Source organism: Protopterus annectens, chromosome 3.part0, assembly GCF_019279795.1.
Source record: "Protopterus annectens isolate FY-2018-M chromosome 3.part0, PAN1.0, whole genome shotgun sequence".
Classification (NCBI taxonomy): domain Eukaryota; kingdom Metazoa; phylum Chordata; order Ceratodontiformes; family Protopteridae; genus Protopterus; species Protopterus annectens.
This window is the reverse complement of record NC_056731.1, coordinates 601,365,682-601,385,973: the sequence shown is the minus strand read 5'-3', so window position 1 is coordinate 601,385,973 and position 20,292 is coordinate 601,365,682. Positions and strand designations below refer to the sequence as shown.

Here is a 20,292-nt window from a genome sequence, read left to right as displayed (position 1 = left end):
TAGTAACATGTGACTAGTCATATCTACATTTACGTGTAACTAGTCATATTGACACTTAGTAACGTGCGACTCTAGTTTGTCGACTGGATTCTCTGAGCTAAATCCCCCATATTATTAATGATTTCCCCCAAGTACCATGCCATGTGTCTCTAATAGTTAATGGACCTAACAACTATGGAATCAGATGGAGAATTTACCTACCCAGATCCGTCTAGGGATCTGTTTTCTTTGTCCCTATTAAGGGTATTCACAACAGCTGTTTTCTTTGAAGCAGTTCAAGTACTATTATAATTAACCATTTGTTTAGCTAGTGTTGCAGTATAACACATCTATGTTGTTCATATAAAGAGTAGTGCTATAAGGCCTACACTGCCTTGTTCAGCCACCGCATTTTTATTCAAAAAATACTCTGATCCTGACCCATATAAAACTTACTGGGCTTCAGTGATGTAGCTGAGAAAAAGTTGTAGGGAAAGGTATGGGAATATGACTGATAATAAGTAAATTATAAAATACACTATTACTGGTTTAGACTCAAGTAGCTTCATTAGTTTGCATACCTTAAATTTGGAAGAGGAAAACTTAGAGAAGACCATTAAGATATTGACTGATCAGGTATAAGATATGACCTAAACAAACATTTTCTAGGGTTGATCCTAGAGAATTTATGGCATCATCACCTGAATCTGTAGCAACACAAATTAATCCAATATGATGAATCCCCCTGTTGTAGAAGGTAGTACTAGTAGTCTACAAAAACACTCAAAAACTGACAAGCTAGAAAAGAGCCATAAAGATGATATAGTGGACTATTGAGGATAAGAAAGAAGTTATGTATTGTTACTATTATGCAAGAAGCCCAGAATTTAGAGAGAGAAAATATTCAAAAGGATTGAGAGAAAAATTAGAATAAAGAAAAACACTTGCCCAAGAAAAACTGTCAAAGGCTTCAAAGGCAATTTTTGTTCATTACTACAACAGATCAATGAAAAACATTATTATATAGACAAAGAAACTTTGGACCACTTAAAAAAAGAAATGACAGAGAAAGTACGAAAATATAAAGAACAACACTTGGAGATTTTTGAAAGGTATAAAACTGAAACTTGGACATGGGAAAGAAAGAGATCTGATATGGTGCAATTTGATAGCATCCCAATTCATGAGTAAAGAAGTTCTTAACAGATGTACATGATACACTGTACACTGATCAATTACATTACACTGACTATGAAACAGTGCCAAACTACTCTGCAGCTAAGCCATGATAAAGGGCAAATTATTATCCCAAGGACAAAAATTCAAAGGGGGATATTCCAGGGTGACTCTGTCACTGCTGCTCTTTTTTTTTTTTTTTTTGCCCTTAAACCCATATTAAGGTTATAGTTTGGCTCCCAGAAAACAACAAAGTATAAAGGCTTCTCATCTTCTTTTTGTGAATGATTTAAAACTGTATAGTTCTTCAAATGAGGAGCTGAAAGCACATCTGTAAATAGTTAAAATTTTCTCAGATGATATAAGAATGCCATTTGGTCTTGAGAAATGTGCAAAAGCAACATTTAAAGCAGGAAAGCTGCAGCACCAAGAAAATATCCGTCTGAGATAGGAATGTGATATAAAACAACTTGAGCAGAAAGGAGTGTAGAAACATTTTGGAACTGATGAAGGATCGACAATAAAACATGAACAAGTACAAACAAAACAAAGTAAGGAGTACTTTAGAAGGCTAAAATTAATAATGGAAACAGCTCTGATATCTAGGAGAAAAATTCAAGCTATAAACCAATGTGTTCTTCCTGTTCTAACTTACAGTTTTGGGTGATTGATTGACCCCAAAAGATACTGGATCAGCTGGACATGAAAACAAAACAATGGTTCACTTTCATCAAATGATATATAAAAGCCATTGTATATCAGCATTATATACTCCTCATTCTGAAGAAGGTATGGGCCTCCTTGAAACTGATTACATGTATAGATCTGCAATCAGAGGACTGCATTTATACCTGCTGACTTCACCAGCTCCAAAGAAAATGAAACTTTTAAAACATGAGAAGAAGATGTCTAAGATGACTTCTCTGCTTAGCTTAGTAGAACCATATTGGTGTCAGGTGGAAATGGAAATCAAACCAGAAATGGACAAAATTATGCAGCAACCAAATGTACTAAAAAACAACAACAACAAAAAAAGAATATAAAGCAGAAGGATCATATGAGAAGGCAAGACGTATGGAAAAGACATAAAATAGTTGCAGACACAGAAAACTCCTGGGACAACCACAAGCCTCTCAGGATCTGATACAAAAATGATTAAGGACAGGTGAATTTAAACAAAATATGAAAGATTAATAATATTAGTGGCCCAAGATAGCAGACTACGTACACATTGGTTTACAAGGTCCATTGAATGGTAACAATCTGAAATGCTGGAATCCACTAGAGTGAGTTCCAAAATATGGAGACTGAATGGCCGAATAAACAGACTTATATTCACTAAGTCCAAGATGCCATTTCTCAGAATATTCCCTTTTCTTCATGGTATGGCAATCTCAGAGTGTATATATATATATATATATATATATATATATATATATATATATATATGGGTCTACTTCTAATGACCGAAACGCCGATTCGCCGACAGTGAAATAACCGACGCCAGAAAACCGACAACACACAAACCCGACAACGCGAAACACCGAACACCATAACACCGACACACTACACGTAAACAACACAGTACACTACAACACATATCCACTAGCCCTAACCCAAACCCTAACCCTAAGGTCCGACACTACCGCACACTCTCCCTACCTGCACCCTAACCCTAACTCACTTACACCCAACCCCAAGCTCCGACACTACCGCACACTCTCCCTACCTGCACCTAACCCTAACTCACTTACACACCCAACCCCAAGCTCCGACACTACCGCACACTCTCCCTACCTGCACCCTAACCCTAACTCACTTACACACCCCGAACCCCAAACTCCGACACTACCGCACACTCACCTATCACACACCCTAACCCTACATCCCTGAGTATTGCACACTTACCTGTCCGCTCCCTACTCCTAAATCCCTCACTATCGCATACTTACCAGGTCGCGCTTACACATTCCCCTTGTCGGTCTTCCGTCTGTCGGGATTCGAGCGTGTCGGTCAACTGCGTTGTCGGTCGTTTCGTGTCGGTTATTTCACTGTCGGCGAATCGGCGTTTCGGTCATTAGAAGGAGACCCATATATATACATATTTATAAGTTTGGGGGCTTGCCCTACTACAAAAAGGAGTTTTAAGGAGGAGAATGATCTTTGCCCTTCTCCTATGTTTTCAGTCTTTTTTTCGGCTTGTTGGCATTTTGAGTGCTGACATTTCAATAGGTAGCCTCACTGAACAAGTGGAAGAAACAGACAAATGCAGGTTCTGAAAACAGAACTGGAAAAAGTTGCACATCTTTTTACTAGGTATTATATGTGTTATGATCTAAATTTCAAGATTGAAAACCAAAGTATCAAAAACTCAGAATATTGAAAATGGGAATTTACCCCTTGTCCACTGTTGTGTAATGTTGGAAATGGTGTGGGTATATATATATATATATATATATATATATATATATATATATATATATATATATATATACTTAGCAGAGGGGTGAGGGTGATACAGGGGCTTGACATTGACCCGGGTGTGGTATACTGATGGCAGAAGGCCTGTATACTGAAAGGCATAATAATGTGGCAAAACTGCTGCACTGGGGATTGTACAAACATTACAATATTGACACAGCTGAGAACCATTGGAAACATGATCCCCAAAGCATTATAGACACTGATGAAGTTTACATCACATGGGATCACCCATTACTAACAGTTCAGAAAATAGATGTGAAAAAAACAGATATAGTAGTCCATTAAAAGAAGATAAAAGCAGTACTGATCATCGAAATCACCACACCCAGTGACTACAGTGTCTTACATACAGAGAGACACAAAGTCATAAAATACCAGGATTTGCAGGCAAAAATGAGAGTAGTGTGAAAGAAGAATACTCAGGCAGTTGTAATCATAGTAGGAGCAATGAACATCATAAGAAAGAATTTACAGTCAAATTTAGAATATGTTACCAATAAATGTAATTCTCGCTGAATTACAGGAGTCATTTCTGTAACATTGTGGGTGCTGCAAATGGTACCTTTGGCTAACATCAATGATTGAACCAATACTAATTTTGTGAAGTTTAATCATACTTTGACTTAGGAATGGGTTTATTCATGTATCTCATCATAGTACTAGAAACCCAAAGACTTGGAGAAATTAATCTAGGATATAAACCAATATAACACAGACAGGGTAAAGCTTCATCCTCATGTGACCTGGAGATCCTTAATGTGGAAGGTTTTGAATCTGATTATGTCACCAATGCCTACTGCAGTAGTTAGAAATACCCTGCAAGTTGGAGGGCAAAAAAAAGTTGTAGTTTTTATCGATGTCTGGAGACCTTCTGATGACAGGATGGTCACCTACAGAGCACCAAGGTAGCATACCAGACTTCCGCTTCCTGCAACTAAAATCAGGGAAAGCATTGGGCATCTGCTCACTATACATCCAGTCATGGAAACGCTGTTTATAGGGTCCTAGAGAATCAAACCTTGTACCTTGCGTCAGTGAGGTAAACATATTAACCAGTATTCCAACAAGGAATTGTAATGACATTTTCAGAAAATTTAGTAAATGGAGATGAAATTTGCAGAGTCTGAGGATATGCTGGTGGGACAAAGGTAGGATGTTTCTTCAAACATCAGCAGGGTAAGAGAAGGCCTCATATTAATCATGAATCCCCCTTCTTCACATGCCACTTTGGCCACCACTTTTCTAATCAAATTGACTTGGTCTATGACCAGTTGACCCTACAAACCTAATGCTGAAACAGAAGGATAACAGGGAGCAAACAAGATGAGGCAGATAACCTTTTGCAGACTGAGGAAACTAGTATGTGCATCATCTTGTGGACAGGGAGCTGTATACCCCACAAAGAAAGGCTTCAGACTCCAAGTCACCATGAGTTGCTTGAGTAATCCTAACCAAAACAAAAACATGATATCTGACTCCTGCAAGAGCAGCTTTTGGTAAGTTTTGCTGAAGATAGCATTAGCAAAATATACTCAAAATAATACATTTTTTTAAAATATATGTAAATATGCTAGAAATTATGCAATCCTTCAACAGACGAAGCTCTAGGCATGGAGAACTGGTCAGCAGACTACTCCAAGCAAGTGATCAGCTTCTCAGTTCATTGGCAATATAGGGAAGAAAAAATGTGCCATATGACTGATATCTGTGTCATGCTTTATCCCAATAATATTATGAATACCTATAGCAATGATCATTAAGATGAACACATAAACTGCAGCAATAAAGTTATGTTCAGCATTACACTGTTTCCTTTTTATTGATTTAAATGTAGTTTCCAGACATCTTCTCTATGTGGATAACAAGAATCATATGCTTCTGTAATGAAATGGCTCAGCTATGGCATGCCAGTTATCCTCATTTTTGGTAACACACTTGTATGTTCCTACACCTTGATCTTTGTAGGTTATTCTGAAAGATCATGCACTATAAAGAAGTAACAATTAAGTCTCTATCTTTTAGTATTAACTAATCTGTATACTGAAAATTAGCATTTAAGAATTTTACCTGTAAGCTGAGGTTTAGTGGTTGAAAAAGGCAAACTGAGTCTTCCAGCTTAATGAACCTGGATGCCTCTGTGGAATCCCCATATACAAACAAAGTTGGAAGAACCGTACTATATAGTGAAAAAAAAAAAGATTAGTAAAATAACTTCAGAAACACCTCCAGATTTTTTTCATCCAAAGAAGACAAAAATAATTTAATACATGTTAAAACATGTTCTAACTCGAAGAACAAAAGCAACAGACAATTGTCTTCAAAACCTAGAAAAACACTGTGACACTGCAGACCTTTGCAAGTGTTTTGGTACAACCTGGGCATTAAAGTTGTTTTAAATTAAGCTAAACCTCCACCAATGTAAGCTTCTGGACATGGTGGGGAGGAAAACCCAACCAAGCAAATAAAAACCTGCTTGGTTAAAAATGAAATGTTTTCATTCCTTTAGTGTAGTCATTGGTCAGGGTGGCCATGGTGGTGCAGTGGTTAGCATTGCCAGCTCACAGCAAGAGGTTCTCCAGTTTGATCCTTGTCTGGGGTACCTTCTGTGCGGAGTCTGCATGTCCTCCCTGTGGTCGCGTGGTTTTCCTCCTTGTGCTCTGGTTTCCTCCCACATCCCAAAGACATGCTGTAGGTGGATTGGACACTTTAAATTGGTCCTAGGCATGAGTACATGTGCGTGTGTGTGTGTGTGTGTGTGTGTTCCTTCTGTGGAAGGTTGGGCGTCGGGCTGGCAACTCAACACTGTAAAACTCCACTGCCAATCATGAGCAGACAGGTGATCCACTGTGGCAACCCCTAACCGGGAAAAGTTGGAAGAAGAAGAAGTGTAGTTATTGGTCAGTGTTCACAGAAAATAGCGAAGAAGCATAACTTTCCCTGCAGAATGTGCTGAATTGTGCTGCAGCGCCATTTAGCAATTCATCCACATTCCCAAAACAGCAATATCTTTCTAGATGGGAATTTGCACATTTGCATGAATATGGATCACTCCAATGAGTAGTTAAGTCCCTACTGCTTACATTGCTATGTGGTGCAGGTACTAACAGTACACGCACAAACACTGATGCCAGACACACATTTACACTCATAATAGTCATTCATGCACAGACATTCATGGACATACACATTATTCTCAGACATACAGTGACATACAAATACATAGATGCATACATTGTAATTCACACACACCATTACTTAAGTACAAAGTGGCAATCTGTGCATGATGAACTTTCACCCTGCACACACACCCACCACTCAGATACATAGCTGTACACATCAGAATTGTCATGCAGACTTATTCAGATTCTCCCCCTGTACAGAGTTTTCATGGTGTGAGCATATATGAATTGTGTACTATTAAAGTGTTCTAATAAGTCAGTGATCCATCCACAGACAACACATAGGTTCATAGGTTGGTACTAGGCTATCGGCCCAAGGGCCTACGTAAGCCTAGCCAGCAAGGTACCATAGCTTATGAAAGTTTTTTTCTTGTGCCACTGTCCAGCAGAGACACAGAAGTGATCCCCAGGGTGTATTTCCTATTTCCCATCCACTCATCAATTTTTCTTGAAGAGTACTAATGAAGAACTTTGCTTGACATAGATGGGTAGCTTCTTCCAGAGTATAGGAAGTCTCTGGGACAGGAATCTATCCCTCCAGCATGTTCTGTTTATTGTGGTGACAAGGTTTAGGTTCCCAGAGCGTGTAGCTTGGAGGGACTGGGATTTCTTTAGGTGTAGCATGTCCAACAACTCTGGGTTTGACATAGCTTTATATGTTAGGCAGAGATCACCTCAGAGTAGGCGATATGCTACGGAGTAAAGTTTGAGTTTTGTGAGGCTGTCAGTGTAGGGTATTTGTTTTAGGCCAGTAATCCTCTTTGTGAGGTACTTCTGTGGCCTTTCTAGCTGCTGCAGATGTCTTATGAGGTACATTCCAAAAGGGGCATTGTACTCTATAATGGGTCTAATGAGTGACGAGTAGAGGGGAACAATGACCTCTTTTTTCCTGGATGAGAACCCTTTTATGATGAGGTGTGCCACGTAGAAGGACATCCTGACTACTGTGGCGATGTGACTATCAAAGAAGAGAACTGCCCACCTGGGTCCCAAGGTCTCTCATCACGCATTCGTTGTTAAGTAGATTGCTGCCTATGTGGTAGTTCATGGGTACAGAGTTTTTACCAAAGGGGATGACACTGCACTTTTTGGCATTAAGCTTGAGGCTATGGCTCTGACACCAGGCATCTGTCTCAGTGAGGCCCTTCTGTAGGATGTCCACATCATTTCGGGAGTTGACTATGGCTCCTAGTTTGCAGTTATCTGCAAACTTCATCAGCCAGAGGCCTTCTGTATTAGCCTGTACTTCAGAGAAGTAGATACCAAACAGGAGAGGTCCCAGGATGGAACCCTGTGGCACTCCACTTGTCACTGCCTTGAGGTCAGATTTGGTGTCTGCAACTTTTACAGTGTAGGTTCTGTCAGTGAGCCAGTTGGCAACCCATCTTGTGATGTAGGGATTTATACCTAGTTTAGTGAGTTTAACTATAATTCCAGAATGGGGGATGGTGCTGAAAGTCTTGGCGGGGTCAAGATAGGCTGTATGAACCACCTTACCCTCATCCACGGCTTTGGTGACTGGCTCAAAGAAGTCGATCAGGTTTAGGAGGCATGATCTGCCATTCACAAACCCAAACTGGGTGGGATCCAGAGTTTGGAGGTTACCAATGTTTTTGTTTATGAGTTCCATGATGATACTTTCCATGGCCTTGCAGACCAGGCTCATTAGGCTAATAGGTCGATAGTTCCCGGAATCAGTGGTGGCTCCCCCTTTGTGGAATGGGATAACTGTTGCTGTGCGCCATTCAGTGTGCACAAAGCCTGATGCGAGGCTATTATTGAACATGGTGCTTAAGTTAGGAGCCAGTTCGTTCTGAAGTTCTTGTAAAATGCAGCCTGGGATGTTGTCCGGTCCCATGGATGCTGTGTTTTTGGCTTTAGAGATTGCAGCTTTTACCTGCGTAGCTGTGATTACAGGGACTCTGCATTCTTCCTGTATAGATATGTGCCCTTTAGGGGGTGAGAGGGGGGTAAAGTTAGCACTGAACTGATCTGCCAGGATGTTGGCAATATCAGTTGGTTCTGTAATTTTCATGCCTTTGTGCTGTAACTCAGAGCAGATCTGGGTGTTGCCATCTAGATTCTTGACATAGCTATAGAATGCTTTGTAGTTGTCCTTGGATTTAGTGGCAATTTTGTTTTTGTATCTAGCTTTGGAGGATCTTATAAGGGATCTCAGCTTCTTACTGAGGCTGAGATCCTCCACTCATGGTATTTGACTCTCTTTTGCAAAAGTTTCTTCCTTCTGTTGTACAGTTTGTTTATGGCAGGGGAACACCAGATTGGCTTCTTTTTTTTGGAGTATAGCACTGTTTGGGATAGCATGACCCATGCACTCGTGTAAGTGCTTATAGAGTGCATTTGTGTAGGATTCAGCAGTTGTAACTGTATTGTCCATGTGCATGGGTGTCATGAAGTTCACCACTTCTGTCTTAAGAAGCATGAAGTTGGCTTTGGAGAAATTTTTTACTGTGGTTTCCTTAATGGGGGGTGGGGGCGGGATGTGGATATCAAGGGTGATAAGCTTATGGTCAGATCGGACCAACGAGGAGTTGACTTCAGGTGTGGAACACCGGCCACTCATGTTGGTAATGACTAGGTCTAGGATATTGTTGCCCCTGGTGGGGGTGTGGATAAGTTGATCTAGGGCATTGGAGTTTATGAAGTCCAGAAATCGTTGAGCTAAGGAGTTGATACACAAGCAGTTTTCCCAGTTAATGGTGGGGTAGTTGAAGTCGCCCATTATTAGGGCGTTTGGTTGAACCCTAATATTTTCCAGTACATCAAGAAAAGAGGAGTGGGAATCCTGGGGCATGGTGGGGGATCTGTAGCAAGCTACAATTTGGATTGCAGTTTTGCCCAGAGTTAGTTGCACTTGGATAACCTCGGATGCATTATGCTGAGCAACTAGCCTGGAGGTGTGGATATCCTTAATGAATATGGAAACATCTCTGCCTTTTGTGTTTTGGTCCAGGTTACATGGCTGAAAAGTGTGGTATGAGTTATAGCCTGGTAGTGCAGAGGTGCCCTCTGGAGCCTTGAACCAGGTCTCAGTCATTGCACAGATATCAATGTTCTCCATTTTAAGGAGTGCTTCAAGTGAGTGCATTTTGAGATTTAGACTTCTAGCATTGAGTAGCATTACCTTAAATTTTTGTTTGCCTGTTCCTGTTATGGTGGTGAATTTGTTATTTGAACCCTGCCTAAAAAGGAATTATAGGGGCAGCAAAAGCCTTAGCCCGTATCCGGAAACCCAGGGGCAACAAGTGCAGGCTATCTGTGGCAAAGCATCGTGGTCTGTTGACCATGTCACCACAAGCAGACAGATACTGGATCCCCTTAGAATGACACCAGAAGCTTAACCAGTTGTTGAAGTCAACCATTTTGTCCTTGTACTGCGGTATCATTCTGGGCGATGGCAGAATGCTACTCAGGGCTAGGGTCATACCAGGGAGGTACATCTCAGGTCATTCACACCAACATGGACGATGACAGAGTCATATTTGTACTTGGTGTGGAGTGACCCAAGTGCGTGGATTATGTGGCAGATCCTGGCACTCGACAGGCAGCTGACAGTAACCTTCTCCTTGTCTAGCCTGGTGAGTGGGACATCAGTGTGCCTGACTATAGAGTCACCTATGACTAGTGTGTTGGGTACGTTGTTTTGCCTTATTGGCTGTGGTACATTTACATGAATTACTAGAAGTAATGCTTTTTAAAAGCATGCAGTGTTAGCAGACACTCCTACAGAAAGAAGTTTTAAGGAGAAGAGGATTTTCTAGATTTGCTCTTCTCCTGTGATTTCTGTCTTTTTTTTTTTTTTTTTTTGCCAAGATGGCACTCGGCAATTTGAGTGCTAACACTTCAGTAGAGAGTCCATAATACCTCCTCAATTCAGAGGGACCTATACTTATTCTCATAAAAATACCTCATTCATCCAGGCTATGGTCTGATTCACAGTCTAATAGTCTTTTTCCTCAGTTACCTGTTGAAGAACCGCCCAGTGTCTCGCAGCCTCAGAAAAGATGGTTCTCCCATGCATGTATTGGAGCAGTCAAAGTGGATGTGTTTGACCTTCAGTCCATAGTGGCTGAGGGGACTACATCCACAGGAAGCTGGAGAGATAAGTTATTGGTCTTAGGAACATCCAATGGCTGCTGCAGGTACACTGATCCCGCAGCAATGGCAAAGGCTCTTTGGTAAGTTCTTTTTTTTTCTTTCTTGGCACAGTGCGAGTGAAACCAGCAGGACCAGAGTAAGTATCCATTCTGTAGCTAAGCTGACGATGACAAAAGCAGAAAGTGTTGCTGGAATAAGTTGGTCAGAAGGTAAGGGGTCACTAGTGTACACAAGCAGCACACTTACACTCACATTTCTTGTCCTAGCTCCTTCACAAAGTAAAAGCACAAGCAGCACTTCATTTCTCCATCCATATTCCTTTTACTAAAATAAAAACATTGACAGTAAAAGAAAAATGGCAGGTAGGTTATCATGAAGTGAGCTTAAGCACTACACTGTAAATTAAAAACATGTCACCGTCCATCCAAAATAAATTGTTTAGACACATTTTTTTAAAAGTTTACACAAGCAAAAGATATATTTAGTTACAATTAGCCCCTAATTGGATAAATAACCCAGGTTGCTGTAAACAGCAGTCCCAGACAGTAAACTTCTGATATTGCTAAAAATGCCAAATTTGAAAGAGGAAATACCATTTTAGACAGAGAATTAAATTTATTTATTTTGCATTTGTTAACCGGGTTGGTCCAGCTGGGTAAGAATTTACCCTTTTTCAGTTGAGACCCAAGGGGAAAGCCCCAAACAGACATACAAGTTTACAATAATACAGAGCAAAACAATGTCATGAATACAATGGATAAGAAAAAAAAATAATGCTCCATGGAATTAAACATAGCTATATACAAAAATATAATAAAAAGGTTGTAAAAGGAAAAACAACAATAATAAATCCAAGAGGTATGCAGTAAGGGAATTAAGGTTATAGGCAATCATTTGAAAATAATATGGCATTATTAGATTAGTGGCAAGAGAAATTGTTTATGTGCAGGGGGCCTCAGATCTGAGGATGAAACTAGTGCAGAAGTAAAAAAAAAGAAATGTGTATGTACAAGGGGCCTCAGATCAGAGGAAGTGATGGTGCAGAAGAAGAAAGTAGTAGAGGAGGGATCTAGAGGGAGGGTGCAGAAGGGAGAGCAGATAGATATAGTAAGTTATAGTAATAGGAAAGGTCTTACAGTGGCAAAGTGGGTATAAGGAGAGGGAGGGGGTTAAGTAGGGTGGTTGCAGATACTTATAGGGTTGTTATGGAGATACAGTATCTGGTCATGTTTGAAGTTAGAAAGGGAGGTATGGCTTCTGATTTGGAGTGGAAGATTGTTACAGATAAGGGAAATGGAGTGTTTATAGAGTATTTTACCTATGTTCTTATTGGGTCTATGGACTTGTAGTGTTTATTGGAGCTGTGCAAGGAATGGGGAGGGGTGTACCAGGAGATCATGTTGGACAGAGATGGACAGTCAGAGTTTGAATTAAGAATTGTAAAAGCTTGGATTAGCTGACTTTTGCCCAGAAGGTGTGGGAGTTCAAACCAATGTAGTTTTGTTAGTGCTGTGCAGTGATGGGATTTATAGGAGCTGCTGCTGACAAATCTAGCAATTTTGTTGTAGGTTTGGTCAAGCTTTGCCAGCAGGTTATTTTGAAGATTATTAAATAGAGGTGAGCCAAAGAGGAGGGCAGGGAGGAGATAGGACTGGGCTAGTAGCAGTTTTAAGTTGGGTGTCAGGAATTTGCTATTTCTGTATAGCAGGCCCAGTCTTTGGTGTGTTTTCTTTATGGAATGAAGTATGTGGAGGTCTAGTTTGAGCTGGTCATCTATGATGACACCCAGGAGTTTAGTGTGTGAGTCTGGTGTTATGATGGTGCCATTTAGAGAGGATAAGAAAAAGCTGGATTGTGTTGGGCTAGAGGTTTAGGCAGGAATAATAACAGCTTAGTTTTAGACGGGTTCAGTATGAGTTGATTGTTGGTGAGCCACTTCTCAACAGAATGAAATGAAGTTTGGGTGGAATGGTGGAGGTTGTTGATAGTCAGAAATGGAGATCAGAGTTGAATCATCTGCATACTGAATGATAGAGGAGAGGTTACTGGCAGTGTGTAGATCATTGGTAAAGAGATTGAAAAGGAGGGGACTGAGAATTGAGCTTTGAGGAGCACTGGTCTGAACTGCCAGAAAGGGAGAGAAGGAGTTTAGTCATTTAACTGCTTGTAGGCGACTGGACAGGTAACTTGAGAACCAATTAAGAGTGGGGATGGAAGGCAGTGTCAAAAGCCTTTGAGAGATCTAAGAAAAGGCAGGACACAAGTTTGTTATTGTCTCTAGCCTCAGCTACTGTATGTGAGAAGGATAAGAGTGCAGTGTTAGTACCTTGTTTGGGTCTGAATCCATGCTGGGTGGTGATTAAAAGATTTTTTTGAGTAAGGTGAGACAGTAGTTGAGAATATATACACTTTTAGAGAATTTTGGTGAGAGGAAAAGGAATGGCAATGGGACGGAAGTTAGATGGTTCTGTGGAGTTACCTCCTTTATGTAGTGGGATAATGTTGTATTGCTTCCAAATAGAGGGGGACAGTGGATTCTTGGATTGAGTGGTTGATTAGAATGGTGACAGGAAGGGCAAGAGTTAGCAGCAAGTTTAAGGAATTGGGGAGGTAGGTTATCAGGGGCAGGAGAACAAGGTTTGAGTTTACTGAGGAGAGTTTTAATATAACTAACAGAGACAGGTTTGAGCATGAAGGGGTCTGAGAGGTTAGTGGAGTCAGATTGGGGATGTGAAAAAGGTGTGGGCTTGGTAGTGGAAGTAGTAGAACTGGAAGTGGAATTGGAAGTAGGGTTGGGGTTGTTACTAGTTTAGAAATGGTATCAATGAAGTAGTGATTTAAATGGATGGTGGTATCCAAGGGTGATTGATTGGGAAAAGTGTTGGGAGTGGTGGGTGAGCCAGGTTTGAGAAGAGTTTTTATGGTTGTCCAGTACTTCTGGGGGTTAGAAGTGTGCAGAGATTGGTCAGAAAAGTGAAAGTTTCTTTTGTCTTGGTTGACTCTTTTTTGTAAGGTTTCTAAGTTCCCTGTACGATTGTAGGAGGGCAGGATATTTGCTTTTCTGATATTGTTTCCAAGTGGCATCTCTTTTATGCATAATGTGGAAGGTTTCTTTGGATAGCCAGGGGGCATGTTTAGTTTTGACTTTTATTTTCCTGATGGGGGCAACAGAGTTGAGTATGTTTAGGAATGTCTGGTAGCTGACTGCATCATTTAAAGGTAGAGAGTATAGGCAAGACAGGGGCAACAATTTCTGTTAGCAGGGGTTCCCCAGTGGAGAACTTTACCTGCCATAAGCTCTTAGAATAATTTAGTTCCTGTGAATCCTAAAAGAAACTTCTCCTCAAGAGAGCAAGAAATTACTGAAGAAATATTCATTCTGACCATTGATTTCTCTCCTTGAAGCTAGCCAGTCAGCAGTAACAGTGAAGGTGTGGGGGTAGTCAGAACTTTGTGAAGCTGGTGATTGCTGTTTTGAAGGTAGGGAAATGTTACATATAACCTAAAGGCTACTGCAGCAGTGAGAATGATGAACTTGTATACAAATGGTCAATGACTGTTTTAATAATCCTGGAAGCCATTAGGCTGGAAATCAATTAACATTTTCAAGTATATAATCTATACGTGATCTATACATCATGTGTGGAGATCTGACAGGGGCTATGTAACTGTATTTTATAATCTTCTTAAAGGATGCTTCAAATAGGTGCATATTACATAAAACTGCTAACATTCAATGCCTTTAAGGTACTCCAAGAATGAATGACCACACACAGTTAAACAAAGGACTTCCAAGATGGCGGCACATTGAGTAACAGCTTATTTCCATCTCTCCCAGTGTGAAAACAGAAACTTAGCATACAAAGCCAGTGGACCTGGACTTCTGGGTAAATTTCAGTAATTGGCTAGTACATGCACTACCTGGATGCCAGAAAAAAAGAAATGCAGAGGACCTCAAGGAAAATCAGCTACAAAAGGCAATGAAAAAATACCGACTGGGAAAAGGACTGTAGCTGTTCAGGAAAAAGCAGTGCAAGCTCCAGACATGACTTCCAGTAACCTAGAGGAAAGTATAAGGCAACTGCATGCAGACCAGACTAAAATAAATTAAATACTGATAGATTATATTAGCTCAAACAAAAAAAGTCTGGAAAAAATGGAAGGAGCTTTAAAAAAGAAGTTATGTACTTACCATAACATTCCATCTGTGTTTCCCATTTTCATTCTTCCTCAACATATGGGCTCAGATCCTGCATTCAGATCCATCTTGGACGTTACTTCAGCTCATGGTGATCAACAAACTCTCATGCTCCTTTCCTACCCACAACTCACAATGCCTAACTTACCTCATATTCTATTTACAGCTTGAGAGAAAGATAGAGAAAGAGAACTATAAAGAAATTGCCATAAATGCAGTTCAACAAGGGACATATGGTGTCCTTGGTGTACTCAAATGTCTTGTTACTCCAGAATTCATTTGTAAAATATGAAGGGGATTGGAAGGTGGGGAGCTGAGGAAGAATGAAAATGGACAACACAGATGGAACATAATGGTAAGTACATAACTTCTTTATCTGGTATTGTCAATTTTCATTAATTCCTCAACATGAGACAGAGTCCCCAGCTACCTGCATTCCTGGGTGGACTCTAAGGAAGGATATACCTCAGCATGATTGAGCCAAAGGAGGTCTATATTAGATGATCAAAGTTTTACTACTTTGAATTAGTAAACATCAATCACTACTGATCGAAGTAGCAAAACACAGAATCATCATTAAAAGTTTTTTTAAAACACAAAAAATAAAACAAAAGGGTGTAGGCAGGGGGGTAAGCCCCCTGCACCCCCCACACCCCCTGCTACTTAAATATACCCATTCCAAGATTGCACTTTAATGGAGTACAGTGCAGAAAGGGAAGGTTTCCCTTTCCTACACTGTAGCATAATCTCAGAGTTGGTATATTTAAGTAGCAGGGGGTGTGGGGGGTGCAGCCCTCTACATGGGGGGTTAAGGGAGGCTTGCCCCCCTGTTTAACCCATCGGGGTAAGTTTTTCTTGTTTAATTTTTTTTTTATTTTCGAAGTTACAGAACTTCGATCATATGGTGTCGACTATATGGTATTCGATGTTCCGTAACTTCGAGATTGTAATATAGACCCGCCAAAGGCTGCTCTTCCCCTCGAGACCAGATACAGTTTGTAATGAGTGATAAAAGTATGAAAAGTTGACCAAGCAGCATCCATACAAATATCATCCATGGATGCTCTAGACTGGAATACAGTGGAAGTAACCATAGATCTAGTGAAATGAGCCTTTAAAAGCTTTGGTAAGGGAAGATTCAATTTAGTATATTCAAAGGAGATGCAGCTTATCAGCCATCTGGCTAAAGTTACATTTGTGACTGATTTATCAATCTTGTCATGTGCAAAAGAAACAAAAAGCTGGTCTGACTTTTTAATATGCTTTGTTTGGTGCAGATAAAAATGTAGTTGCCTATAAACATCCAATAAGTGCAACATATATATGACTTCCAAGATAGCTGCACATTGAGTAACAACTTATTTTTAGCTCTCCCAGTATGAAAACAGAAACTCAGCATAGAAGGCCAGTAGACTTGTGTTTATGGGTAAATTTCAGTAACTGGCTAGTAGGTGCACTGCCTAGATGCCAGAAATAAAGAAATGCAGGAGACCTGGAAACAAATCAGCTACAAAAAGTGAGGAAGAAACACTGACTGGGGAGAATTTTGCAACTCTTCAGCAAAATGTAATGCAACCTTCAAATATGACTTTCAGTAACCTACAGGAAGATATAAGACAACTGCATACAGACCTGGTTAAAATAAACAAAACACTGATGGAGTATATCAACACAAACCACAAAAGGCTGGAAAAAAATGAAAGAAGAATTAAACAGATATTCAGATGAGATGATAAAGCTGCAAAAATCAGAGGATGTTTAAAAAAATAATAGAATTAGAGGACACAACACATAGGGAAAACCTAAGACTTTCAGCTATACCATAGAAGCTGGAAGGAACTGACTGCATTAATTTCATGAAAGACCAACTAAGCAATTGGACTGGCATTCCACAGCAGAAGTTGTTAGTTGAAAGGGCACATCATATATATGCTCCAAACCTGACTATTAGACAGCAACCTAGACCTTTAATAGTAGTAAAGATGCAATCCTACCAGCAGAAGGAGTTGATTCTGATAAAAAATGATGCAGAAGAACAAAGTACTAAAAGTAAGAGACAGCAGAGTGTTTGTGGAAAATGATTACTCATTGTTCACCAGACAGAAGGAGGAGTAAATTTATTCCACCATTCAGGGAATGTCAAGCTGCAGGTGTGAGATTCAAACTGCTGTACCCAGCTGTCTTCAAGGTATTCTTCTCTGGAGGGACAAAATCATTTTTTGATGAAGTGCATGCTGAGGAGGAAATACAAAAGTTTGTCTAACAAAATGTATGCTGTAAAACAGAAAGAGATTCTGCTTCTTGTTCTTTTGGTAATAAAGACCACAGAGGAGGTACCTGTGAAACCTTTTCAAAATTTTCAGCGCAAAATATTGGAGAGAAGAAGGGAAGCACAGAGTTGACTAGAAGAATTTAGAGTACATTAGAAATGAAGCAGACACTGGATTTTGGAGATGAACAGTAATAAAACTAGTAGCTTAATATGGGATTACAATACAATAATAATATTTCTGAAATGTGACAGAACAAGAAAATCTGGAAATATTGTACTTTTTCAGAGTTTTTTAGACTTGTGGGGACTCTAAAGCATATGCCCTACTTCATGTCAGTGATGTTTGAAAAAGTGCTTTGGGGAGGGCAAGAGGAGGGAGAAAGTTAGCTGTAGCTAAATATTTTTTTCTTAAATGGTACCAATTTTGCGGCATGTGGTTTTCTTTATATGCTATAAAGTAAAATTTTTTCAGTTATTTTCAGGTGCAATGAGGACTGTAAACAGATGTGTTGTTCTGGCTACAGTCTGGTGCAGAGAGACTGGCTGAGGAAAAAAAAAAGAAAAGATAAATTGGCTAAGAGATAATGTTCTCTGAAAGCATTCAGGGGTTTTCCCAAAGAAAATTTTCTCTGAAAGCATTCACAGGATTTCCCAAGGTAGTTAATGTTCTCTGAAAACAAGCAGGGGTTTTCCCAGCTAGGGAGTTATAAAGATAAGACAAAACCAGTCAACACTTAGTAGAAGCACAGGCTGTACCATGCATCTTAGCATGGATGACTTTTCTTTTAGGGTAACTTAAGTCTATGAGCGTGGCTGTCAGTTTGGGACTTTTGTTCCAATTAGGAGGGTAAACCCCTTAATATTTGAAGGTGGACATAGTTTTTTGTGTCAGTATTAATTAATAGATTTTAGCGGGTATCCGGGGTGTTTTTTTTTTTGTTTGAGGGCTTTCAATAAAACAAAAAGTTTTATAAGATGTGACATAGACTCAAATGTATTTGACAAGAAACAACTGTTTAAAAGTTCAACCTGCCAAACAGTGCACACACGTAACACAAAAGCTGGAAATGGACACTTAACCAAAAAGGTGTTATACATAAAAGGTAGAATAACAACATTTTAATACAATGATGCTTTCTTTAATGCCTTTAAATATAAATGGCCTCAATGACAAATATAAACAAGAGTGAGCTATGTTGCAGGAGACACACTTAGAAAGAAATGAACATGTGAATTTGATAATGAAAGATTTTCAGGATGGTTAGTCAGTGGAATACCTGGAACAAAGAAAAAGATGAGTATATACGTATATTAATTGCAAGAGGAGCTCCAATAGTGACAGAAGAAGATAAAAAAGGTAATAATGGCAGATTTGTAGTGCTAAGGGGCTACTGGCAAAGGAGGAGGATTACACTTGCATGTATTTACATTCCACCTAAAACTGCTGTAATGGAGTTTAAGAAAATCCTGGGAGAAATAATCAGTTTTCAACAAGGAATATTACTTATAGGTGGGGAGTGGAACTTGATTTGCATTAGCGAAGATGTGTCCAAGGGGCCCAAAAAGGAAAATTTAACAAAGGAGGGTAGATTTTGAAGAAATGTATGAAAATATTTGGCATGGAAGATGTGACTTCAGTAATAGGAGTTCAGAGTGAATTTACATATTACTCCCCAAGGTATAAAAACTGTGTAGGCTAGAAAGAATTTACATTTCAAAAGAACATATGCATTTAACTGAAGGTCTAGATACCCACCCAATAAGTATTTCAGATCATGAGCCAATAATAGCTAAAATAAAAACAGAGGGTAATGAAATAAAATGAGATATTGGCACTTTCCCACCTATCTGTTGAAAAGAGAGGAACTTAAAGGAATGGGTAGTGGAGATTATTCAGGAGCTGTTAGAGAGGACAGAAATTTCTGCTAAAAATATAGCTAGGGAGTGGGATAAAATTAAGGTGGAGTTTAAAAATAGGATAGAAATAAAAGAAAGGGTGCTATGGTTCAGAAGTAACAAGAATTATTTAGAAGGACTGACAAATGTGAAAGTATTGCAGAATAGGGTGAATCTCACAGAACAAGAAGAGGATAAACTGCAGAATGCTAGGCAGAAAATAATATGCATGAGCTTAGAAAGATTGCTCTTAAGCAACTGTTTTTTTTTTTATAATAACTCTAGAGCCAAAAAAACTTTTAGCACGGGTCTATATCAGATCAGCGAAACAGCATTACAATGAATGCCGTTTCGCCAACACATATACACCAAAACCCCATAACAGCGAAAGCTCAGGTCAGTGATTTTTTTCACAGGAAAAAAATCGCTTGGCCTGACCTTGACATTGCCCTTTTTCCCACTGTAGTGCAATCTCGGAGTTGGTATATTTAGCTAGGGCAGTGTGGGGGGGAACAGCCCCCCACATTAGGGGGTGTGGGGCGAAGCCCCCCACTTTGCAATGTTTTAAGTGGCTTGTTGTGTTGTGTTGGTCTACCGATTTTTTTCCATGGGAAAAAAATCTGACTTGGGGGTTCACTGTTATGGGGTTTCGGTGTATATGTGTCTGTGAAACATTCATTGTAATGCCGTTTTGCTGACTTTTAGCACACTGACTAAAGCAACGGAAAGAAGAAAGGGCCGTCACCAAACTTAGGGAGCCTATAACAAGGAAGGTTACAAGAGATCCTGTAGAGGTATTAGAAATATTCCAGAAATTCTATGAGAGTGTCCATAAAGCAGAGAAATATGAAAATCAAGAAAAGATACAAATTGAAATGTTTATGGAAGAAATAAATATGCCAAGGTTAGAGGTAGATGAGGCTCAATTACTAACAGGATAAGAGGAGATGAGATAAAAATTGTGATGTATAACCAATCTACAGGCAAGT

The 20,292-nt window shown here is 39.7% G+C and overlaps 1 protein-coding gene across 3 annotated transcripts in view; it reads right to left on the bottom strand.

The window, feature by feature from the left end:
* The window catches only part of ITGA9 (integrin subunit alpha 9), a 5,160,704-nt gene that overhangs the window by 1,680,321 nt on the left and 3,460,091 nt on the right, over window positions 1-20,292 (bottom strand). For all 3 annotated transcript variants that reach the window (XM_044065011.1, XM_044065010.1, XM_044065009.1), the window contains one exon: window positions 5,707-5,815. In XM_044065011.1, the coding sequence (XP_043920946.1) occupies window positions 5,707-5,815 (109 nt within the window). The remainder of the gene's footprint in view (window positions 1-5,706; window positions 5,816-20,292) is intronic.